This window comes from Triturus cristatus, chromosome 5_1 (genome assembly GCF_964204655.1).
Source record: "Triturus cristatus chromosome 5_1, aTriCri1.1, whole genome shotgun sequence".
In the NCBI taxonomy this organism is placed as follows: domain Eukaryota; kingdom Metazoa; phylum Chordata; class Amphibia; order Caudata; family Salamandridae; genus Triturus; species Triturus cristatus.
The window spans coordinates 26421808-26442533 of NC_140587.1; the positions used below are offsets into that span (position 1 = coordinate 26421808).

The 20726-nt window shown below is 48.7% G+C and overlaps 1 protein-coding gene across 1 annotated transcript in view; it reads right to left on the reverse strand.

Annotated features, from left to right (window-relative positions):
* LOC146829990 (vomeronasal type-2 receptor 1-like) overlaps positions 1-17825 on the reverse strand; it is a 264386-nt gene extending 246561 nt beyond the window's left edge. Inside the window, exons 1-2 of the mRNA XM_085603676.1 lie at positions 17815-17825; positions 17045-17336 (exon numbers count right to left, since the gene is read on the reverse strand). Coding sequence (XP_085459802.1) covers positions 17045-17336; positions 17815-17825 — 303 coding nt within the window. The remainder of the gene's footprint in view (positions 1-17044; positions 17337-17814) is intronic.
* Positions 17826-20726: the final 2901 nt, after the last annotated feature.

Genomic DNA, 20726 nt, shown 5'->3' on the forward strand with positions numbered 1-20726 from the left:
TAGTGATTTGTAGGAGAGTAAGATCTGCTTCACATAGGTACCCCCACTTTTTGCTGGTGTTTCACTATTTTAGACCTTAGTCTGGCTGTGGCCCTGCTAATCAGGACCCCAGCCTAGCTGCTTCCTCTCTAAAATGGTTTCCATGTACATTAGGTACATTTATAATTGGATTCTGGAGTGCCTTATAAGCCCCTAGTATATGGTATACTATGTACCTAGGGCATGGTTACCTCAGAGGCCTACCAGGGGCTGAAGCATGTATTATGCCACCCCTGGGAAGCACTCCAAAATGACACCACAGGTCTGCTACTGCAGCCTTGATAAGGTGGTGCCTGCACCCCTTACTGTGGTATAGGCTACCTATATCACTACCATTGCACACACATAGAAAACCTATAAGCCACTCCTATGACAGGCCTTAACAATCCTGAAGGCAGAGTGCTTGGTTTTTATGTGAGAGGGTGCCCCTGCATGAGCATAGCCCCTCTGCAGAGCTCGGAGTACCGCCTCTGATGCTGTTTGTGGTGAAGCCTAACCATATACTCTTTAGTGCATTATAACCTTGCAGTAAATGCTAACTTTCGACTGGCTGCACAGAAACATGTTGTGTTTGGTGTCAAACACTTTGGAATACTACCCCCCACCAGTTCTGGCAGCGGGGTTAGCATTCCACCCTTCTAGAGGGAGAGACATGTTCACACTGGTCTACCCGGTAAAGACTTTCTACAGCCCTGGCATCACAAAGTGGATGACACTGCCACAGACACGGGTCTGGCCTCCTGCTGCTGACCTAACTCCAGTAAGGGAGGCCTGGATAATAGGTTTCCTGCACTGGGGGCACACTTGGTGTCCCTGTGCAGAGTCCAGTTCAAACTGGTTGAACTGGTTGCAGGGGCTACCTGCCCCTTCTCCAGCGTGAAACTGGGCAAAGGAAATGGGTGTAACCATCCCTCTTTCCAAACTCTCCTATAGGTGGGTCCCTAGAGTATGTCCAACCCCCACACTTTGTATAAGTATACGAACCCAGTCCTTGCGACTTAAGATTACCCTGGACGAAACTCTGCAACATATATCCTGGACCTTCAACGTTCTATCATGACTAAAACACTGAAGAAATCTCCGTTGGGGTCAAGGAGTGACTCCCCTGCTTGGCAAGCACCAAAGAAGCAACTATATGGTCTGCAATTCTAAAGCTCCGGCCAGAGGCCAAAGTCTCTGGATCCCCAGAGGTGGATTTCCAGACTTCCTCAAGGCTAAGCTGAGGCCCGAGGCTATCATGGGTGACCCCTGGGCACCGTGATCTTTTGCTGATCCATCATCTTCCTGGTCTTCCTTGAAGTTGTGCTTTAGGCTCCAGGTAGCCCCAGCCTTGTGTACCTCCTGCATTGAAGATTTCTGGCCTCCACTCCACGAGTGACCCATGGGCCAGTTTCCAGTGTGACCGCTTGACGCTCCTTTGCGATCACTAGCCCGTTGGCTAGTAGGTCCCCATGAAGGCAACTCCTCTTCTGATTGGGCTTTCCTGGTTGCTCCAGATGTGCCCCAACTTACTCTCTCTGGGTGAGTCCCCCAGACCGTGCTGGTCTGCACCGACGTCCTTTCTCTGTTTCCAAGTGATTTGCAGTTGCCAAGGCTTGTTGGGTCCAATCTGGATGCCAACACCGCAGCACTCGACAAACTTTGAGGAACAGCTCGAATGCAGCTCCTGGTTGTCTTTGACACCTCCTGGACCTTGTGCCTGAAGAGTCAAGACACCCGTCAACTCACCTGAAGCACCCGGCATCTGTGGGAGTTGGACTATTGTGCCCCTGGTCACTGGTAAGTGACCCAGATTCTGTCTCCTCTGCTTTTAGGTTACTTCCATCCTCGATCCAGGCTTGGATCACTTCGGACACTTCTCCTCTTCACGGCAACAGCACTTCTTTGCCAGCTTCCATTGAAAACAGCGACACGACCCGACACCATATGACTTGTAACTTAAGTACTTCGAACTCCAGCCTAATAAAGAGACTAGAGGGGTGTGTTTTATCTTAAATACATATATTTTAAATATATACCTGGTGTGGTTGTCCTTTCATTTGATCATTCAAGAGATTATAGACTGGTAAATCAAGCGGCTTTACATTCCTTCAAGACTTAGCCTGAGGGCTGCTTTCTATAGCTCCCCTAGGATAGCTTCCAATAAAGGTTGTCTTTAACCTATCACCATAAGGGGTTGTTTGGACTGATACAAGGTGCCCCCTAGAACTCGTGGACAGCATATCAGGCCAACTTCTCACATGGTTCATGTGACATTGATTGTATTTTTAAAAACTATGGCGATGCCTCCGCCCCTTTTTGATCCTCTTTAAAGAAGAATTACTTTATAGATGTCCATAATAACTACCGTGATGCTGGGAGGTTGGAGGGATTGAACCAGGTTTCCATTGGGAAACAGATATCTTGAGACTGAGAAGTGATTAAATCCCAAATCTCTGTAGCGTGTTTGGCTAGAGACCTTACATTACCGAGGCGGCTTTTTATACTATTCTTAATGAGTAAGGGACTGGAGTGATTCTCCTTGAAGCTCCCTGAATTTGACGGGGCTTTAGAGATGGCATTTGTAACAGGCTACAGGCCCACTAGGGTGTGGGGGGAGCCATTTGTGCATAACAATTGTTGGGAGACCCTAACAATTTAAGGTTCCCTCAGTTGGTGCAAGGCATCCGATGAGTAATGATAATGATGGGGGCAGTTCTTTCTTACCCAGGAAGAACCGGAGGTCGTTGTGCCTAGTGACGTCCAGGCACGGAAGGGCACAGACGGGCTTGCCTTCGGCGTGCTTTTGGCACACCAGTGGCACGTCCGCTGCGTATCCGTCCCGGCATCGGATTTATGGCCGCGTGCACTGAAGCACTGCAATGCTAACTGTGGCCCCGGTGGAAGTGAGTCCAGGAGCTTTCACCGCACAATCAGCACAGAGCTGCGGTGGACCAGAAAGCGATGGCTTTGTGGGTGCAGCGCACGGAAAAGGAGACGTGGAGGGTTGATTAAAGCAGTAAGTCCAACTAAAAGCGTAGTGCGTAGCAAATTTAAAAGCAACAGGTATTAGCACAATAACAGGGCATAGAGTTAAAAATAAATTTCAAATTTGCCTCAAATTCATCGACGATATAGATGTGGAAAGTTAAAAATATCTAGCATCTAAAAGTAACCTGACCAATAGCAGCAATTGTATGCAAGCGAATCTTGAACTTGATTAACCTGATTGGGTCCCTTCTGTGGGGTGCGGCAAGGTTCACAGGGCACATTAAGCATGGGAGCAATGTATGGCCATACCCTTCGCACTTAGGACATTGCACTGAGGAATACAAGAAAATGAGGCTCAAATTTATCTCAGCTCCTAGAAATTACTTCAGGAGCACCTCCCAGTCATACACATTTTTAATCTATCATGTGACCACAGATCACACCCAGCCATATGGAATTCATCCTTGGTCCTGCCCCAATATGAACAATCCTTTCCAAGCTACAATGTCAGGTCCTGTCTGAACGTGAACATGAGCAACCCATGACAATCTTTCTGTCAGAGTGCATGAGTTAATGCATGTGTTGTAGACATTGCTTGTGCTGTAAACAGTGCATGCACTGCCAACAGTGCATGTGCGGTCCATTGTGCCTGGGCTCTAGTTACTTCCTGTTCTATATATAGTGCATGTGCTCTACACAGTGCATGCATTACAGTTAGTGCATGCACTGTAGTTAGTGAATGCTTCATTGTTAGTGCACGCTCTGTAGTTAGTGCATGTGCTGTAGATCATGCTTCTTCTGAGGATAGTGTATGTGGTGTACTTGGTGCTTGCACTGTAGTTAGTGCACATGCTATATTTAGTGCACTGGCTGTAGATATTGCATGCACTGCTGTAGGAGAGTAGGGTCTGCTATCCTATGGTCACCCCAAATTTTTGCTTTTTGCTTCACTGGTTTTTGACATATTGAGGCTGTGGGCCTGCCAATCAGACCCCCAGCCTGCTGTTCTCTCTACTAAATTAAAACTATGCACCCTAGGTGCATAACCAATTGGAAGTGGATCACCCTGTCAGCCCCTGTACCAGTGTACACTAGGTACCCAGGGCATTGGTGTACCCAAGGCCTGCCAAGGGCTGAAGCATGTATTATGCCACCCCAGGCTTGGCCTAACAATTTGACACAACTGGCTGATCACTCAGCTGGGGTAAGTTGGTGTAATCACCTCTTACTTAGGTATAGTATACCTATACCTCACCTTAAAAGGGACACCTGGTAACTAAGTCACTCCTATGGCAGGCCTTAACAATCCTGAAGGCAGAGTGCTTGGTTCCATGTGAGATGGTGCTCTGGCATGAGCTGAGCCTGTCTGCAGTGGTCGGAACAACTTCCTTCTACTGTTTCCAGATATCGTCATACCATATACTCTTAAGTGCATTATGAACCTCGCGGTTAAATGCTATCTTTGGTTTGGCTTTATCAAAACATGTCGAGTAAGGTGTCATACGAATTGGAATACTAACCCCTCGCCAATTCTGGCGACGGGGTTAGCATTCCACCCTTCTAGAGGGACACGACATGTACAGTACCTGAAACCCGGGTAAAATCAGACATAGCCTCAGCTCCACAAAATGGATGCTGCCACCACAGACACAAGTCTGCCCTCCTGCTGCTGGGAGTCCTTCCAGCTTGGGAGGTGTGGACAAAGGGTTTCCTGCCAGGGGAGGTGCGTGCACCACCCCAGACAGGATTTTGTGTATTGGTCAGGTAGGGCTTGAAAGAAACCAGACATGCCTGTGGCTCACAAGGAGCCTCGGTGCATATGCCAGTTCAAACCGGTCCTGGGGCACACCAGTCCCGGGCCTGGGGCGAGCTGGACAAAGGATTGGGGGTGTAACCACCCCCCTTCCTGGTCCCACCCATAGGGAGGGACCTAGCAGGTAGTCCGGCCCCTAGAATCCGCTTAAAGGTAGGAGCTGTGTCCTAAGACTTCAGACATCCTGGAATCAACTTGAAACTAAGAAGAAGACGGGAACTTCGACGCTCTGCTGCACAGAGGACTGAAGCCAATCTCCCCTGTGGTCAGGGAGTGACCACCTTGCTAACGCAAGCACCATCCAGCGAATCGACGTCTGCTTTGCCGCCGCCTCCCGCCGGAGCCCGAGCCCAGAGACTGACAAGACCTGGACCTCCAGACCTCTCACCGCCCGATCCACAGTCCCTGCAAAGAGGAGACCCGTGGAGGCACCGAGACACGTGGAGTCAGCCATCTTGAAACGACTACGACAAGCTGACCAGTGCAACAACCGAGGCTCCCTCCAAGTTGTGCTTTGGGTCCTGAGAAGCCCAACCCTCGAGCAGCATCTGCACCAAAGGTGAGCCCTCCAGCATCTCCACGATCTGCGTGGGGCCCTTCTGCAATTTGCCACTCGACGCGCCTAACCGGTTGCTGGCCCGCTGGCTAGTGGCCATCTTGGCGACGAAATCTACGACAAACACCGCTGGTCTGGTTGCTCCAGACTGGCCCTTGCTCCCCTCCAAAGGAGCAGTACCTCTGACCTTGCTGGTCAGAACCATCAGCATATCTCCTTGCCTACAACAATTGCTTTTGCCAAGGCTTGTTTGCTGCGATCAAGTCGCCGACGCCGCCGACAGCGAGAGCCTGCGTGGGACAGCTCGTGACTCGACTCCTGGACGTCGTCGACCTTCAGGGACCACGTGGCTGCAGAGTCAAGCTACACCTTCCTTCCTGTTTGCACCCGACATCGCCTGGTACCCACCTGGTGCCACGCTGGTCACTGGCTAGTGACTGTGAACACTGTCCCCTCTGCTTACAGGTCTTCAACATCCCCGATCCACTCTTGGATCCACTGCATCTCTTCCCGACCGACCGCCTGCAGCACTTTTGTCTACAGGCCCCACGGAACCGATAGAAGAAACCCGACGCACTTCGAGGCCTATGCACCCGCTTCCTGTGGGTGAGGTAAAGCTGGCACTCCTGTGCCCCAGTGTAGTATTACATCTCTAGTGCCTGTGTTCCAAATCTTAAGTTCCTAGGTCATCCGGAAGATTCCTTTTGCAGTAACTTTGTACTTTTTACGCACCCATTGAAACCTATGGGAGCACGCGTGTGACTATTTGCTCTGCACACGCCACCCGTGGACCTCCTGGTCACTAACTGACGTTAGCTCCTTGTAGGCCCAGCGATTCTAGAGGCCCTAGGCCTTTTCCCTTTCCTGTTCGTGGTACTTATACCACTATTTTAGTATATGGTTCGAGTGGCCACCAGGGCCTATCCATATAAAGTGCAACTTCTGTGTATTCTGTGATAATCTTGTTTGACGATTTGTGCTCCTGTGCTCATAAAGAGACTAGGGGTTACTTTGAGAAATAAATACATATATATTTTGAATATATATCTGTGTGGTGTCCTTTCATTGGTATAAAAGGGGGTTACTATTGGTAAAACAGCTTGCTTAACACGCATCACGAGTTTAGCCTCAAAGACTGCTTAGCCTACGCTACCACTAGGGCAGCTAGTCCAAAAAGGTTGACTTACAACCACACCATAAGGGTTGCTTGGCATGGTACAAGGTGGTCACTAGAACTAGTGAACAGCATATACCAGGCCAACTTCTCACATTGGTGAGCAGCGGTTGGATTTGAGCTTGCTGTGTTTTACCATTGTAATCTCTTGGTTACCAATTGAAAGATCACATAGGTACCTGTAGGTACATATAAAACAAGATTAGATATACTTAAGTTCTACTGAACTTAGTTGTTGTAGAGCAAAGGGAGTAGCACACCCTGACTACAACCACTAGATAGGTTTAGTAGGTAAACCCAAGTGTAGGTAGATTGCAACACATCCACCCACACTTAAGAGCAATGGCTGGGGCAGAGGGGTCCACTGTACCCATCTCTGTTGAGAGTGACCCCCCGAGGGCACCATCCATCTTTGCTACCCTTAATCAGAATGAGCTCAGGCAGTTGGCAACTCTTAGAGGCCTTAAACAGCCCAAGAACCCTACCTCTGCTGTGCTCAGAGCACTCTTGCAAGATGATGAGAATCAAAGAGAGCTCAAGAGAGCTTCCCAGTTAGCCCCCTTAGGGACAGGAACAGGAGGCCCCCCTTCTGAAGATGCCACTGAGGTACCCCTTTCCAATAGCCATCCCTTAGATGAAAACCATACTACAGAGGAGGAAAGTGAGGGGGATACAGACAGTGGTGAGGATGAAGGGAGAACTAGCCCAGTGCCAAGTGTTATACTTGGCCCAGCTAAACCAAGGCTATTGGGGACTGACAGTGGGTTCACCCCACTGGATCTCCCCAGTGGACTTAACACAGGGCTTGGAAGGCAAAGGAATCGCTCAGGTGACTCCAATGCTTCCCATGGCTCTAGAGGCTCTCAAGGTCACTCCAGGAGAAGGATGACCACCCCTCAGAGGAGGGAACATGAGGCCAAGATGCAAGAAGCCCAGCTGAGGATCAGGAAGCAGGAGCTAGAAGTAGCCCTGATGGAAGAGAAACTGAGCAAGGCTAGACAGCATAAAGAGAGTGGGTCTATACCCACTGGTGGCAGCATTGTCCCTAAGGACAAAGATAGGGTTTTCGATAATAGAAACCTGTCTAAGGTTGTGCCTCCCTACAAAAGTGGGGATGACATCCACAAGTGGATAACTGCTCTTGAGAGAGCCTGCAAAGTACAGCAGGTTCCTGAAGACCAGTGGGCAGCAATCCTCTGGCTCTCCTTTGAGGGAAGAGGCAGAGACAGACTCCTCACTGTTAGAGAAGAGGATGTCAGAAACTACAGAGTCCTGAAGAGTGTTCTAGTTGATGGGTTAGGCTTAACCACTGAGCAGTACAGGTTAATGTTCAGAGACACCCAAAAGACACAGACTCAGGACTGGTCTGAATACATTGAATGTGCCACTAAGGCTTTGGAGGGTTGGTTGCTGGGAAGTAAGGTATCTGATTTTACAGGATTGTATAATTTGATGATGAGAGAACAGATTTTAAATAACTGTCAAAACCAGCAACTGCATCAACACTTGGTTGACTCTGATCTGACCTCTCCCCAAGAATTGGGAAAGAAGGCAGACAAATGGGTCAGAACCAGGGTTAAGCAAAAGAACCAGAACCAGGGCCAAGGGGGTGATCAGAAGAAAACAGACCAAAAGGGTGGAGATCAGAAACCTAAAGACCAGAAGTCTTCAACAGGGCCCCAAACTACTGCTAAGGAGGGTGGGTCCCAACAACAGTCCAAGAAGAAGAAAGAAGGTCAAAAGAAACCCTGGTGCAATCATTGCAAAAATACAACTCACTGGACTAGTGATTGCAAAAAGGGTGGAGCCCCCAACACTGTTGCCCCTAAGGCACCTGCTCCCAGTACTACTGTTAGCAGTGTTGGTCCCCAGACAAAGGGTGTAGTGGGAATCACTATGGGAACTGAAGGAGATGCTGACTTAGACAGAACCCTGACACAGGCAGTCTTGATCTGTGATGGGGACATTGATTTGTCCCTGACTGTGAGCCCCAGTAACCTGGGCAAGTACAGACAGACTCCTTTAATTAATGACAAAGTGGCTCAAGCCTACAGGGACACATGTGCTAGTGTCACTATGGTGACACCAGGCTTTGTGGACCCTGGACAGTACATACCAGGTGAGAACTACCTGGTGACCAATGCCAGCAATGCCACTACTTCACATAGTGTGGCAGTTGTTAACTTCTCATGGGGAGGGGTAACTGGCCTCAAAAGGGTTGTGGTTAGTGCAGACCTCCCAGTAGAATGTTTGTTGGGCAATGACCTAGAGAGTTCTCTATGGTCAGAAGTGGAGTACAGGACTCATGCAGAGATGTTAGGTATATCATCACATGTCCTTGCTGTGACCAGGTCACAGGCCAAAAAGTGCCTCACTGAACCACAGGTCTTGGATCCTGGAACAATGGACCAAGCACCTACCAAGAAGAAGAACAGGAGGGTCAAGGCTGTGCCTTCCCCCCTGCCTCAGAGTGATGATCAGCCTTCCCAGGAAGCTGATCTAGAGGACCCTGAAGGAACTGTCCCTGAAGAGCTTGAACCTGACCAGGTTGAGTTTCTGGGGACAGGGGGACCTTCAAGGGCTGACTTGGGGCAGGCTCAGTTATCCTGTCCCTCTCTTGAACCCCTCAGACAGCTGGCTGCTGCTGAGGCTGCTGGGAATGCTCAAGGTACCCATAAAGTGTATTGGGATGAAGGGCTCCTTTATTCAGAGGCTAGAGACCCCAAGCCTGGTGCAACCAGGAGGTTGGTTATACCTCTGCAATTTAGGGGCTTCCTTCTTACCTTGGCCCATGATATTCCTTTAGCAGGACACCTAGGCCAGAACAAGACCTGGGACAGACTTGTCCCTCACTTTCACTGGCCTCATATGAATGAAGATACAAAGGAGTTTTGTCGCTCCTGTGTTACCTGCCAAGCCAGTGGCAAATCAGGTGGCACAACAAAGGCCCCCCTGATACCACTACCTGTGGTGGGGGTTCCCTTTGAAAGAGTGGGAATAGACATAGTGGGTCCCATGGATCCTCCCACTGCATCTGGGCACAGATTTATACTGGTGGTAGTGGATCATGCCACCAGGTATCCAGAGGCAATTCCCCTTAGGACCACTACAGCTCCTGTTGTGGCCAGGGCCCTGCTGGGGGTATTCTCCAGAGTGGGGTTTCCTAAGGAGGTAGTATCTGACAGAGATACCAACTTTATGTCAGGATACTTAACAGCTATGTGGAAGGAATGTGGTGTCAACTACAAGTTCACCACCCCTTATCACCCACAATGCAATGGGCTTGTTGAGAGATTCAACAAGACCCTAAAGGGTATGATCAAAGGATTACCTGAAAAGCTCAGGCGAAGATGGGACATCCTTCTACCCTGCCTTCTGTTTGCTTACAGAGAGGTCCCACAAAAAGGAGTTGGCTACAGCCCCTTTGAATTGTTGTTTGGGCACCCTGTGAGAGGCCCACTGTGTTTGGTGAAGGAAGGCTGGGAGTTACCTCTCAAAAAGCCCAAGCTAGACATAGTGGACTATGTACTTGGTCTCCGCTCCAGGATGGCTGAGTATATGGAGAAGGCATCCAAAAACCTTGAGGCAAGCCAGGCCTTACAGAAAGCTTGGCATGACCAAAAGGCTGTCTTGGTTGAGTTTCAGCCAGGACAGAAGGTATGGGTGTTGGAGCCAGTGGCCCCAGCAGCACTCCAAGACAAATGGTCTGGACCCCATACAATCCTGGAAAAGAAGGGAGAGGTCACCTACTTGGTCGACCTAGGAACTCCCAGGAGTCCCCACAGGGTACTCCATGTTAACAGGCTTAAAGCATATGTTGACAGGGCAGACATGGGCTTGCTCATGGCTACAGATGAGGGACAGGAGGAAGAGAGTGACCCTCTCCCAGACCTGTTGTCTCAGAACCCTGAAGATGGCTCAGTTGAAGGAGTGACCCTTGGAGGCAACCTCACTGCCCATCAGCAGACTGAATGTAGACAGGTTCTACAATCATTTTCACATATGTTTTCCTTGATACCTAGTCAAACTGACTGGTGTACCCATGTGGTGGACACTGGTGACAGTCTGCCTGTAAAGAACAAACTTTACAGACAACCTGACCACGTCAGGGACTGTATAAAGGCTGAGGTACATAAAATGCTGGAATTAGGTGTCATTGAACCCTCAGAGAGCCCCTGGGCTAGCCCAGTGGTTCTGGTCCCCAAACCTCACACCAAAGATGGCAAGAGAGAGATGAGGTTCTGTGTGGATTACAGAGGACTCAATGCTGTCACCAGGACAGATGCACACCCTATTCCAAGGGCAGATGAGCTCATAGACAAACTAGCTTCTGCAAAGTTTTTGAGCACATTTGACTTAACAGCTGGCTATTGGCAAATCAGATTAGCTGAGGAGTCTAAGGCCAAAACAGCATTCTCAACCCCAGGTGGGCACTACCAGTTTGTGGTGATGCCCTTTGGTCTGAAGAATGCACCTGCCACCTTCCAAAGGCTGGTGAACCAAGTCCTTACTGGGTTGGATGACTTTTGCGCAGCATATCTTGATGACATTGCTGTCTTTAGCTCCACCTGGGAGGATCACCTGATCCACCTGAAGAAGGCTCTTGAGGCTCTGCAAAGGGCAGGCCTCACTATCAAGGCTACTAAGTGCCAGATAGGGCAGAGTAAGGTTGTGTATTTGGGCCACCTTGTAGGTGGAGGCCAAGTTCAACCACTGGAGAGTAAGATACAATCCATCAAGGACTGGTCCCCTCCAACCACCCAGACTCAAGTTCGAGCTTTCTTGGGCTTGACTGGGTACTACAGGAAGTTTGTTAAGAACTATGGGTCCATTGTGACTCCTCTTAATGATCTGACATCCAAGAAGATGCCCAAAAAGGTTCAGTGGACAGTAAGCTGTCAAAAGGCATTTGATGACCTGAAGGAGGCCATGTGCTCTGCACCTATCCTGAAAAGTCCTGACTACTCCAAAGAGTTTATTGTCCAAACAGATGCTTCTGAGTTGGGTGTGGGAGCTGTGCTGTCACAACTTAATGTAGATGGTCAAGACCAACCCATTGCTTTTATTAGCAGAAGGTTGACCCCCAGAGAGAAGAATTGGTCAGCTATTGAGAGGGAGGCCTTTGCTGTGGTGTGGGCCCTGAAGAAGCTGAGGCCATACTTGTTTGGCACTCACTTCAAGATTCAGACCGACCATAAGCCCCTCTTGTGGCTAAATCAGATGAAGGGTGAAAACCCCAAACTGCTTAGGTGGTCCATTTCCCTACAGGGGATGGACTTTACAGTGGAGCACCGGCCAGGTACTGACCATGGGAATGCAGATGGTCTCTCCAGGTACTTCCACTTAGGACATGAAGACGAGACTGGTCAAGGCTAGTTTAATGTCCCAGCGTTTGGGGGGGGGGTTGTGTAGGAGAGTAGGGTCTGCTATCCTATGGTCACCCCAAATGTTTGCTTTTTGCTTCACTGGTTTTTGACATATTGAGGCTGTGGGCCTGCCAATCAGACCCCCAGCCTGCTGTTCTCTCTACTAAATTAAAACTATGCACCCTAGGTGCATAACCAATTGGAAGTGGATCACCCTGTCAGCCCCTGTACCAGTGTACACTAGGTACCCAGGGCATTGGTGTACCCAAGGCCTGCCAAGGGCTGAAGCATGTATTATGCCACCCCAGGCTTGGCCTAACAATTTGACACAACTGGCTGATCACTCAGCTGGGGTAAGTTGGTGTAATCACCTCTTACTTAGGTATAGTATACCTATACCTCACCTTAAAAGGGACACCTGGTAACCTATAAGTCACTCCTATGGCAGGCCTTAACAATCCTGAAGGCAGAGTGCTTGGTTCCATGTGAGGTGGTGCTCTGGCATGAGCTGAGCCTGTCTGCAGTGGTCGGAACAACTTCCTTCTACTGTTTCCAGATATCGTCATACCATATACTCTTAAGTGCATTATGAACCTCGCGGTTAAATGCTATCTTTGGTTTGGCTTTATCAAAACATGTCGAGTAAGGTGTCATACGAATTGGAATACTAACCCCTCGCCAATTCTGGCGACGGGGTTAGCATTCCACCCTTCTAGAGGGACACGACATGTACAGTACCTGAAACCCGGGTAAAATCAGACATAGCCTCAGCTCCACAAAATGGATGCTGCCACCACAGACACAAGTCTGCCCTCCTGCTGCTGGGAGTCCTTCCAGCTTGGGAGGTGTGGACAAAGGGTTTCCTGCCAGGGGAGGTGCGTGCACCACCCCAGACAGGATTTTGTGTATTGGTCAGGTAGGGCTTGAAAGAAACCAGACATGCCTGTGGCTCACAAGGAGCCTCGGTGCATATGCCAGTTCAAACCGGTCCTGGGGCACACCAGTCCCGGGCCTGGGGCGAGCTGGACAAAGGATTGGGGGTGTAACCACCCCCCTTCCTGGTCCCACCCATAGGGAGGGACCTAGCAGGTAGTCCGGCCCCTAGAATCCGCTTAAAGGTAGGAGCTGTGTCCTAAGACTTCAGACATCCTGGAATCAACTTGAAACTAAGAAGAAGACAGGAACTTCGACGCTCTGCTGCACAGAGGACTGAAGCCAATCTCCCCTGTGGTCAGGGAGTGACCACCTTGCTAACGCAAGCACCATCCAGCGAATCGACGTCTGCTTTGCCGCCGCCTCCCGCCGGAGCCCGAGCCCAGAGACTGACAAGACCTGGACCTCCAGACCTCTCACCGCCCGATCCACAGTCCCTGCAAAGAGGAGACCCGTGGAGGCACCGAGACACGTGGAGTCAGCCATCTTGAAACGACTACGACAAGCTGACCAGTGCAACAACCGAGGCTCCCTCCAAGTTGTGCTTTGGGTCCTGAGAAGCCCAACCCTCGAGCAGCATCTGCACCAAAGGTGAGCCCTCCAGCATCTCCACGATCTGCGTGGGGCCCTTCTGCAATTTGCCACTCGACGCGCCTAACCGGTTGCTGGCCCGCTGGCTAGTGGCCATCTTGGCGACGAAATCTACGACAAACACCGCTGGTCTGGTTGCTCCAGACTGGCCCTTGCTCCCCTCCAAAGGAGCAGTACCTCTGACCTTGCTGGTCAGAACCATCAGCTTATCTCCTTGCCTACAACAATTGCTTTTGCCAAGGCTTGTTTGCTGCGATCAAGTCGCCGACGCCGCCGACAGCGAGAGCCTGCGTGGGACAGCTCGTGACTCGACTCCTGGACGTCGTCGACCTTCAGGGACCACGTGGCTGCAGAGTCAAGCTACACCTTCCTTCCTGTTTGCACCCGACATCGCCTGGTACCCACCTGGTGCCATGCTGGTCACTGGCTAGTGACTGTGAACACTGTCCCCTCTGCTTACAGGTCTTCAACATCCCCGATTCACTCTTGGATCCACTGCATCTCTTCCCGACCGACCGCCTGCAGCACTTTTGTCTACAGGCCCCACGGAACCGATAGAAGAAACCCGACGCACTTCGAGGCCTATGCACCCGCTTCCTGTGGGTGAGGTAAAGCTGGCACTCCTGTGCCCAAGTGTAGTATTACATCTCTAGTGCCTGTGTTCCAAATCTTAAGTTCCTAGGTCATCCGGAAGATTCCTTTTGCAGTAACTTTGTACTTTTTACGCACCCATTGAAACCTATGGGAGCACGCGTGTGACTATTTGCTCTGCACACGCCACCCGTGGACCTCCTGGTCACTAACTGACGTTAGCTCCTTGTAGGCCCAGCGATTCTAGAGGCCCTAGGCCTTTTCCCTTTCCTGTTCGTGGTACTTATACCACTATTTTAGTATATGGTTCGAGTGGCCACCAGGGCCTATCCATATAAAGTGCAACTTCTGTGTATTCTGTGATAATCTTGTTTGACGATTTGTGCTCCTGTGCTCATAAAGAGACTAGGGGTTACTTTGAGAAATAAATACATATATATTTTGAATATATATCTGTGTGGTGTCCTTTCATTGGTATAAAAGGGGGTTACTATTGGTAAAACAGCTTGCTTAACACGCATCACGAGTTTAGCCTCAAAGACTGCTTAGCCTACGCTACCACTAGGGCAGCTAGTCCAAAAAGGTTGACTTACAACCACACCATAAGGGTTGCTTGGCATGGTACAAGGTGGTCACTAGAACTAGTGAACAGCATATACCAGGCCAACTTCTCACAACTGCAGTTACAGTATTTGCTGTAGTTCGCGTAGGCGCTGCAGATAGTTCATATACTGTAGTTACAGCATATGCTATAAATAGTGCACACACTGCAGTTAGTGTGTGGGCTGAAGCTAGTGCATGCTCTGTAGTTAGAGAATGCGGTATATTAGTGCACATGTTGTAGTTAGTGCATGCACTTTAGTTAGAACGTGTGGTGTACTTGGTGCTTGCGCTGTAGTTACTGGATGCGCTGTAGATAGCTCATGCCCTGTGGAAAGTGTAATGATGTACTTGGTATGTGCCCTGTAGCTAGTGGGTGTGCTATAGACAATACACAGACTATAGATAGTGTATGCAGTTAATGTATGTGATGTGTTAGGACATGCGCTATAGATGGAGCATGTGCTATAATTAGTGGTTGCTCTGTAGTTAGTGCATGCGCTATAGATAGTGCACAAGCTGTAAATAGTGCTTGCACTGTAATTAGTCACGTGCTGTAGTTAATGCATGTGCTGTAGTTAGTTCATGTGTAGTCATTCCCCTTCCTGGTCTACTTTGGTTCTCCCTTAGTTAGGCATATTGGATGTTTAAGGCTGCCTTCACTCTGAACAGCCACACATAATACATTTGTTTTCATGACATTATTTTAGGAATAAGCTACACATGTTGTTTGTTATTTATTGAAGCATCTCGGGAGTCAGTCTGCACATTTTGTACAAGATTACCTGAAATATTTAACAACATGGTGCACCGTTTTCTCTGCTCAGTTAGCAACAGCCCCTAACGTTTTAGACATAACATGGAAGCACAGCTTTCCAACCCAGTAGTTCTTAACATATAAACTGTGTCTTGTCGCCTCGATGGTGGAGAGGAGAATTCAATTAGAGAGACTGTTCCTGGAATGTGCACCTGCTTGACATGCTGACCGCGTAAACTGAGTTTACACCCATGATGCGGAGCACATAACCATGCACGCCTGGTATGGGGTGTGTTGTCAATCCCAGAGATCACTAATATATATCCCTTTGCTAACACAGCAAGGATAGCCCTAGACAGACAGATCATTTGCCATGCTGGGGATGTTTATTTTATACACCCTCATCGTAATGCTAATTCCTTAGTTTAGTTCCATCTGCCTATTGACTGCAGCACATCTGCTTCATAATAGACTGCAATAGTTTCAATAAATATGTTGTAAACTTTCTTCGTGTCTTTCTTATGCTTACTATGCGCCTGCATTAGTGAGTGTTGAAAGGTTATGATCTGATCTGTTTCCACTGTTCCCTTAGGGACTAGAGGGTCTTGTTCTAGGTTGCCAAAACCACCTGTTACTCTGGGAAGTTTAGAAGTCCAGGTGAGGCTCTGTGAGCGAGCCAATATTTGGGGCAACAGGTACGATGTGGTAGAGATGCAGTCCCTACATTCTGACATCCAGTCATCTCAAGGCACCATTCTGCTTTACCACCGAAATCCCTGTAGATAGTGCACGCACTTTAACACACACGCTGTATTTTATGCTTGTGCTGTCGATAGTGCACAAACTATAGCTAGTGCATGCACTGCAGTTTGTGCATGCAGTATGGTTAGTACACAGGCTCTAAACAGTGCATGCTCTGCAGTTAGTGCATGTGCAGTAATTAATGCATGTGCTGTAGTGAGTTCATGTGCTGTAGTTAGTGCGCATGCTGTACTTAATGCTTTTGCTATAAATAGTGCATGCACTGTAGTTAATGCATGAGCCGTAGTTAATGCATGAGCTGTAGTTAGTACACGCACCTTAGGTAGTGTATGCTCTAGATAGTGCACGTGCTGGAAATAGTGCATGCACTCTAGTTAATGCACGCACTCTAGTTAATGCACGTGCTGTAGTTTGTGCATGAGCTGTAGTTAGTGCATGCGCTTTAGTTAGTCCACACAATGTAGATAGACAGCACGACTCAGTTAAATCATGTTAATGGCTCCCTTCTGCTCCTATGAACAATCACAGAATGGGATAGCGATTGTGAGGTGGTACGTTGTATGTCAGGAGACAAGCAGCAGAAAATGGTCACTTTGTCTAATCTGGTCCAAGGTTACAATATATAGTTTTGGTTCAATTGCTGTTTCCTTGATGTTTTTGGATCCTATATATAATATCTGATGCAGAATTTCACAGGACATCTCTCTGAAGCTTGTGAGCTGGACCCCAGTGTGTTAAGGAAAGAACTGAACGAGTTGACGCACGACGGCCATCTACCTGCAGATACTTGTACAGGGTTAAGAGTTAGGCCATGGAGTAGGTAGCTGATGAGGACAGGTCACCGATGAAACCCACCAGGCTATAATAGAGTTGAATTAAAGCATCCTCCTACCTGCGGATACTTGTAAAGTGCCAGGAGTTGGGCCATGGAGTAGGTCGTTGATGAGGACAGGTCGCCGATGAAACCCACCAGGGTGCCCTTGCTCGGGCACCTGTAGTTTGGCACTGGCTCACTTTGCTGGGACATGATGCTCAGGGTGCTCTGAAGAGCTTTCATCTCACTAGCACAGGAGTCAAATAAATGGTACCCCAGTGTGAGGTTTGGTAAAAGTGCAGGGTTTCTGTTAATCTCCTCCACGGCGTAGATGAAGGTCAGGCCCTGCAGAACATGCTGAAATGAACCCCTAAAGAGCAGGAAACACATGAGAGAAGTGCAGCTTTGTTACAGCTTTACACAAGATCAGAGAAACAACAATGTAGAGAACCACATTGTGTATTATGTTTATTATGTTGTAAGATGCTGATCATTAAAAGAGCAGCGCTGCAGCTTCCCTTGCTTTTTCTGCTTCATCCTAGGTTCTGAAGAGCTCAATGTGGGGACCTCTACCTGATGTATGCAGAAGAAAATCACCTCAACATTCTGCTCTCAGTATCAAACATTCTGGGAAGTATCTGGTCCTGGGCAACCAGCACACCACCCTGCCCCACAAAAACATGAATCATCTCTGCAATGTGCAAGAAAAGGAGATGCAACATCACCACACTTGAAAGAAGACTGGCAACAACAGCTACTACTGTGATAAGTACAACCATGGAAAGGGAACCTGCCAGTTATGCTGGACCTCTACTCATAGTAGGGGCATGTCTCTCTCCAAATCCCACCTTATGTACATGCTATGGAAGTGGTCCTTATGTATGTACAGTCGGCCATCTTTGAATGTTTTGGCATATTTTATTACAGGTTTACTTTTCCCAGATAGACAACATGTTCAATACCACAGCCTACAAAAAGCCAGGTGAAGGCAAAAAAATGTCTCTCTTTTAAAATCAAAATGCTTCTTTTGTATGTGTGGTTTTGTGGACAGGAGAGTGGAGGATTCCATAACTTGTGAAATGTTGACTGAAAAATGCATAACTCATTACATAGATGAATGAATGGGGGAGTGAAGGCGCGTATGGGTGAGTGCTTGAACGCCTGGTTGGAAGACAGAAATGAATGGGTGAATGGCTGAGGAGAGAGGATATAAGTGAGAAACTCTGAATAAAAAAGTGTGTGCAGGTACACAGAATGAGAACATGCATAAGACTGTAGAAGTTAAAGGCAGAGGTGACCCAAGAGTGCATAGATGGGGCCATCTGGTGGAGAACAGAGGCAGTGGGGTTGAAACAGTGGTATGACGAAGGTGGACGCATGTGCTGAACAACAGAGGAAGTGGGATACCTAGAGTGGGATGAATCAGATGGGGGCATATGTTTGGAAACAGAAGCAGTAAAATTAAAATAAATAAAACAAATCCGGTATTTCTAAAGCGCAAACTACTCACCCCTAAGTGTCTCAAGGCACTGGGGGCCATTGGGGAGAATAAGTGAGCGATTACCCAGAGTCACTTGGTGCTGAGCTGATCTGACGCCAGTGCCGGAGATCAAACCGTGAGCCTAGCACTCCGGAGTCAGCCGCCCTAGCCGCTGCCCCACACCTCTGGGCTACATACGGTGGGATGACACAGATGGGGCATGTGGTAGGAACAGGAGCAGTGGTATACATACAGTGGGATGACACAGATGGGGCATGTGGTAGGAACATGAGCAGTGGTATACACACAGTGGGATGACACAGACGGGGCATGTGGTAGGAACAGGAGCAGTGGTATACATACAGTGGGATGACACAGATGGGGCATGTGGTAGGAACAGGAGCAGTGGTATACATACAGTGGGATGACACAGATGGGGCATGTGGTAGGAACAGGAGCAGTGGTATACATACAGTAGGGAGACCCAGATGGGGCATGTGGTAGGAACAGGAGCAGTGGTATACATACAGTGGGATGACACAAATGGGGCATGTGGTAGGAACAGGAGCAGTGGTATACATACAGTGTGATGACACAGATGGGGCATGTGGTTGGGAACAGGAGCAGTGGTCTACATACAGTGGGATGACACAGATGAGGGTGTGTGGTTGGGAACAGGAGCAGTGGTATACATACAGTGGGATGACACAGATGGGGCATGTGGTAGGAACAGGAGCAGTGGTACATACAGTGGGATGACACAGATGGGGCATGTGGTAGGAACAGGAGCAGTGGTATACGTACAGTGGGATGACACAAATGGGGCATGTGGTAGGAACAGGAGCAGTGGTATACATACAGTGGGATGACACAGATGGGGCATGTGGTAGGAACAGGAGCAGTGGTATACATACAGTGGGATGTCACAGATGGGGCATGTGGTAGGAACAGGAGCAGTGGTATACATACAGTGGGATGACACAGATGGGGCATGTGGTAGGAACAGGAGCAGTGGTATACATACAGTGGGATGACACAGATGGGGCATGTGGTAGGAACAGGTCATTGTCACCAGTCTGGTCAGCATCAGAGTTAGGCTCAGGGAATTTTCCACCCCTGGACCCAGTCTCAAGTGCTGCCCCACCCACACTGTCTCCATCTACAGGCCCACTAGGACTTGTAATGTCATCCAGTTTCAGTATCTCTATAAGATGCTGTGTGGTTGGGCTTTTGCCTGTCTTCAGCTTCCTAATGGTGCATAAGGCCCTACGTCTAGCAAAGGAGAGATCCTCATACTTGTAGGGAAGGAGCCCACTGGTTCCTGGTAGGGACCCACTGGTTCCTGGCTGGTTAGACATTACAAATGTGGTGTGGTGTATTGCACTACCTACACTAGTGTGGCCTACTAAACACTCTTCAGTTGTAGAAAGGGTGTGCTATCCCTTAACACACAACTCTAAGTTCAGTAGAACTTGCTGTAGCTAAACTTGATATTATATGTACCTCAGGTACCTTTAGTGGTTTTCAGTTGATCAATTCAATTGAGATTCTATGGTAAAACAATTGCAAACTGGAATCCCACAAGCTGCACACCAATGTGAGAAGGTGGCCTGATATATGCTGTCCACTAGTTCTAGTGGGCACCTTGTATCTGTCCAAACAACCCCTTATGGTGAAAGGTTAAAGACAACCTTTATTGAAAGCTATCCTAGTGGTAGCTATGGAGATCAGCCTTCAGGCTAAGTCTTGAAGGAATGTAAAGCAGCTTGTTTTACCAGTCTATAATCTCTTGAATGATCAAATGAAAAGACAACCACACCAGGTATATATTTAAAATATATGTTTTTTAGATAAACACACCCCTCTAGTCTCTTTATGAGACTGGAGTTCGAAGTACTTAAGTTGCAAGATAGCAATCATCAGTAAAAGCACAAATACATGTTTGGGCCCTAGGGGCGTACCAAACCATATACCAAAAAAGTGGTATAAGAACCACGATTGGAATAGATACTAGGAATATAGCCTGTAGAATCTCTGGGACCCCAAGGGACCACCCAAGGTAGTGACACAGGGGACCCAAGGGGACTGTATGCAGTGTGTAAACACAACCGAGGATTCCCTTTATCTTCTATGGGCAATGTTGCTGTTGGAAATTTAAAGATTAGGGACACTTCTAATCGAGTCAGGACCAAACCCTTTTGGACTTAAGAAGTTCTAGGGCTAGCACCCACGGGAGCACCTGAGTACTCGAGTTACCTCACCCAGGGAAGCCGGGTGCAT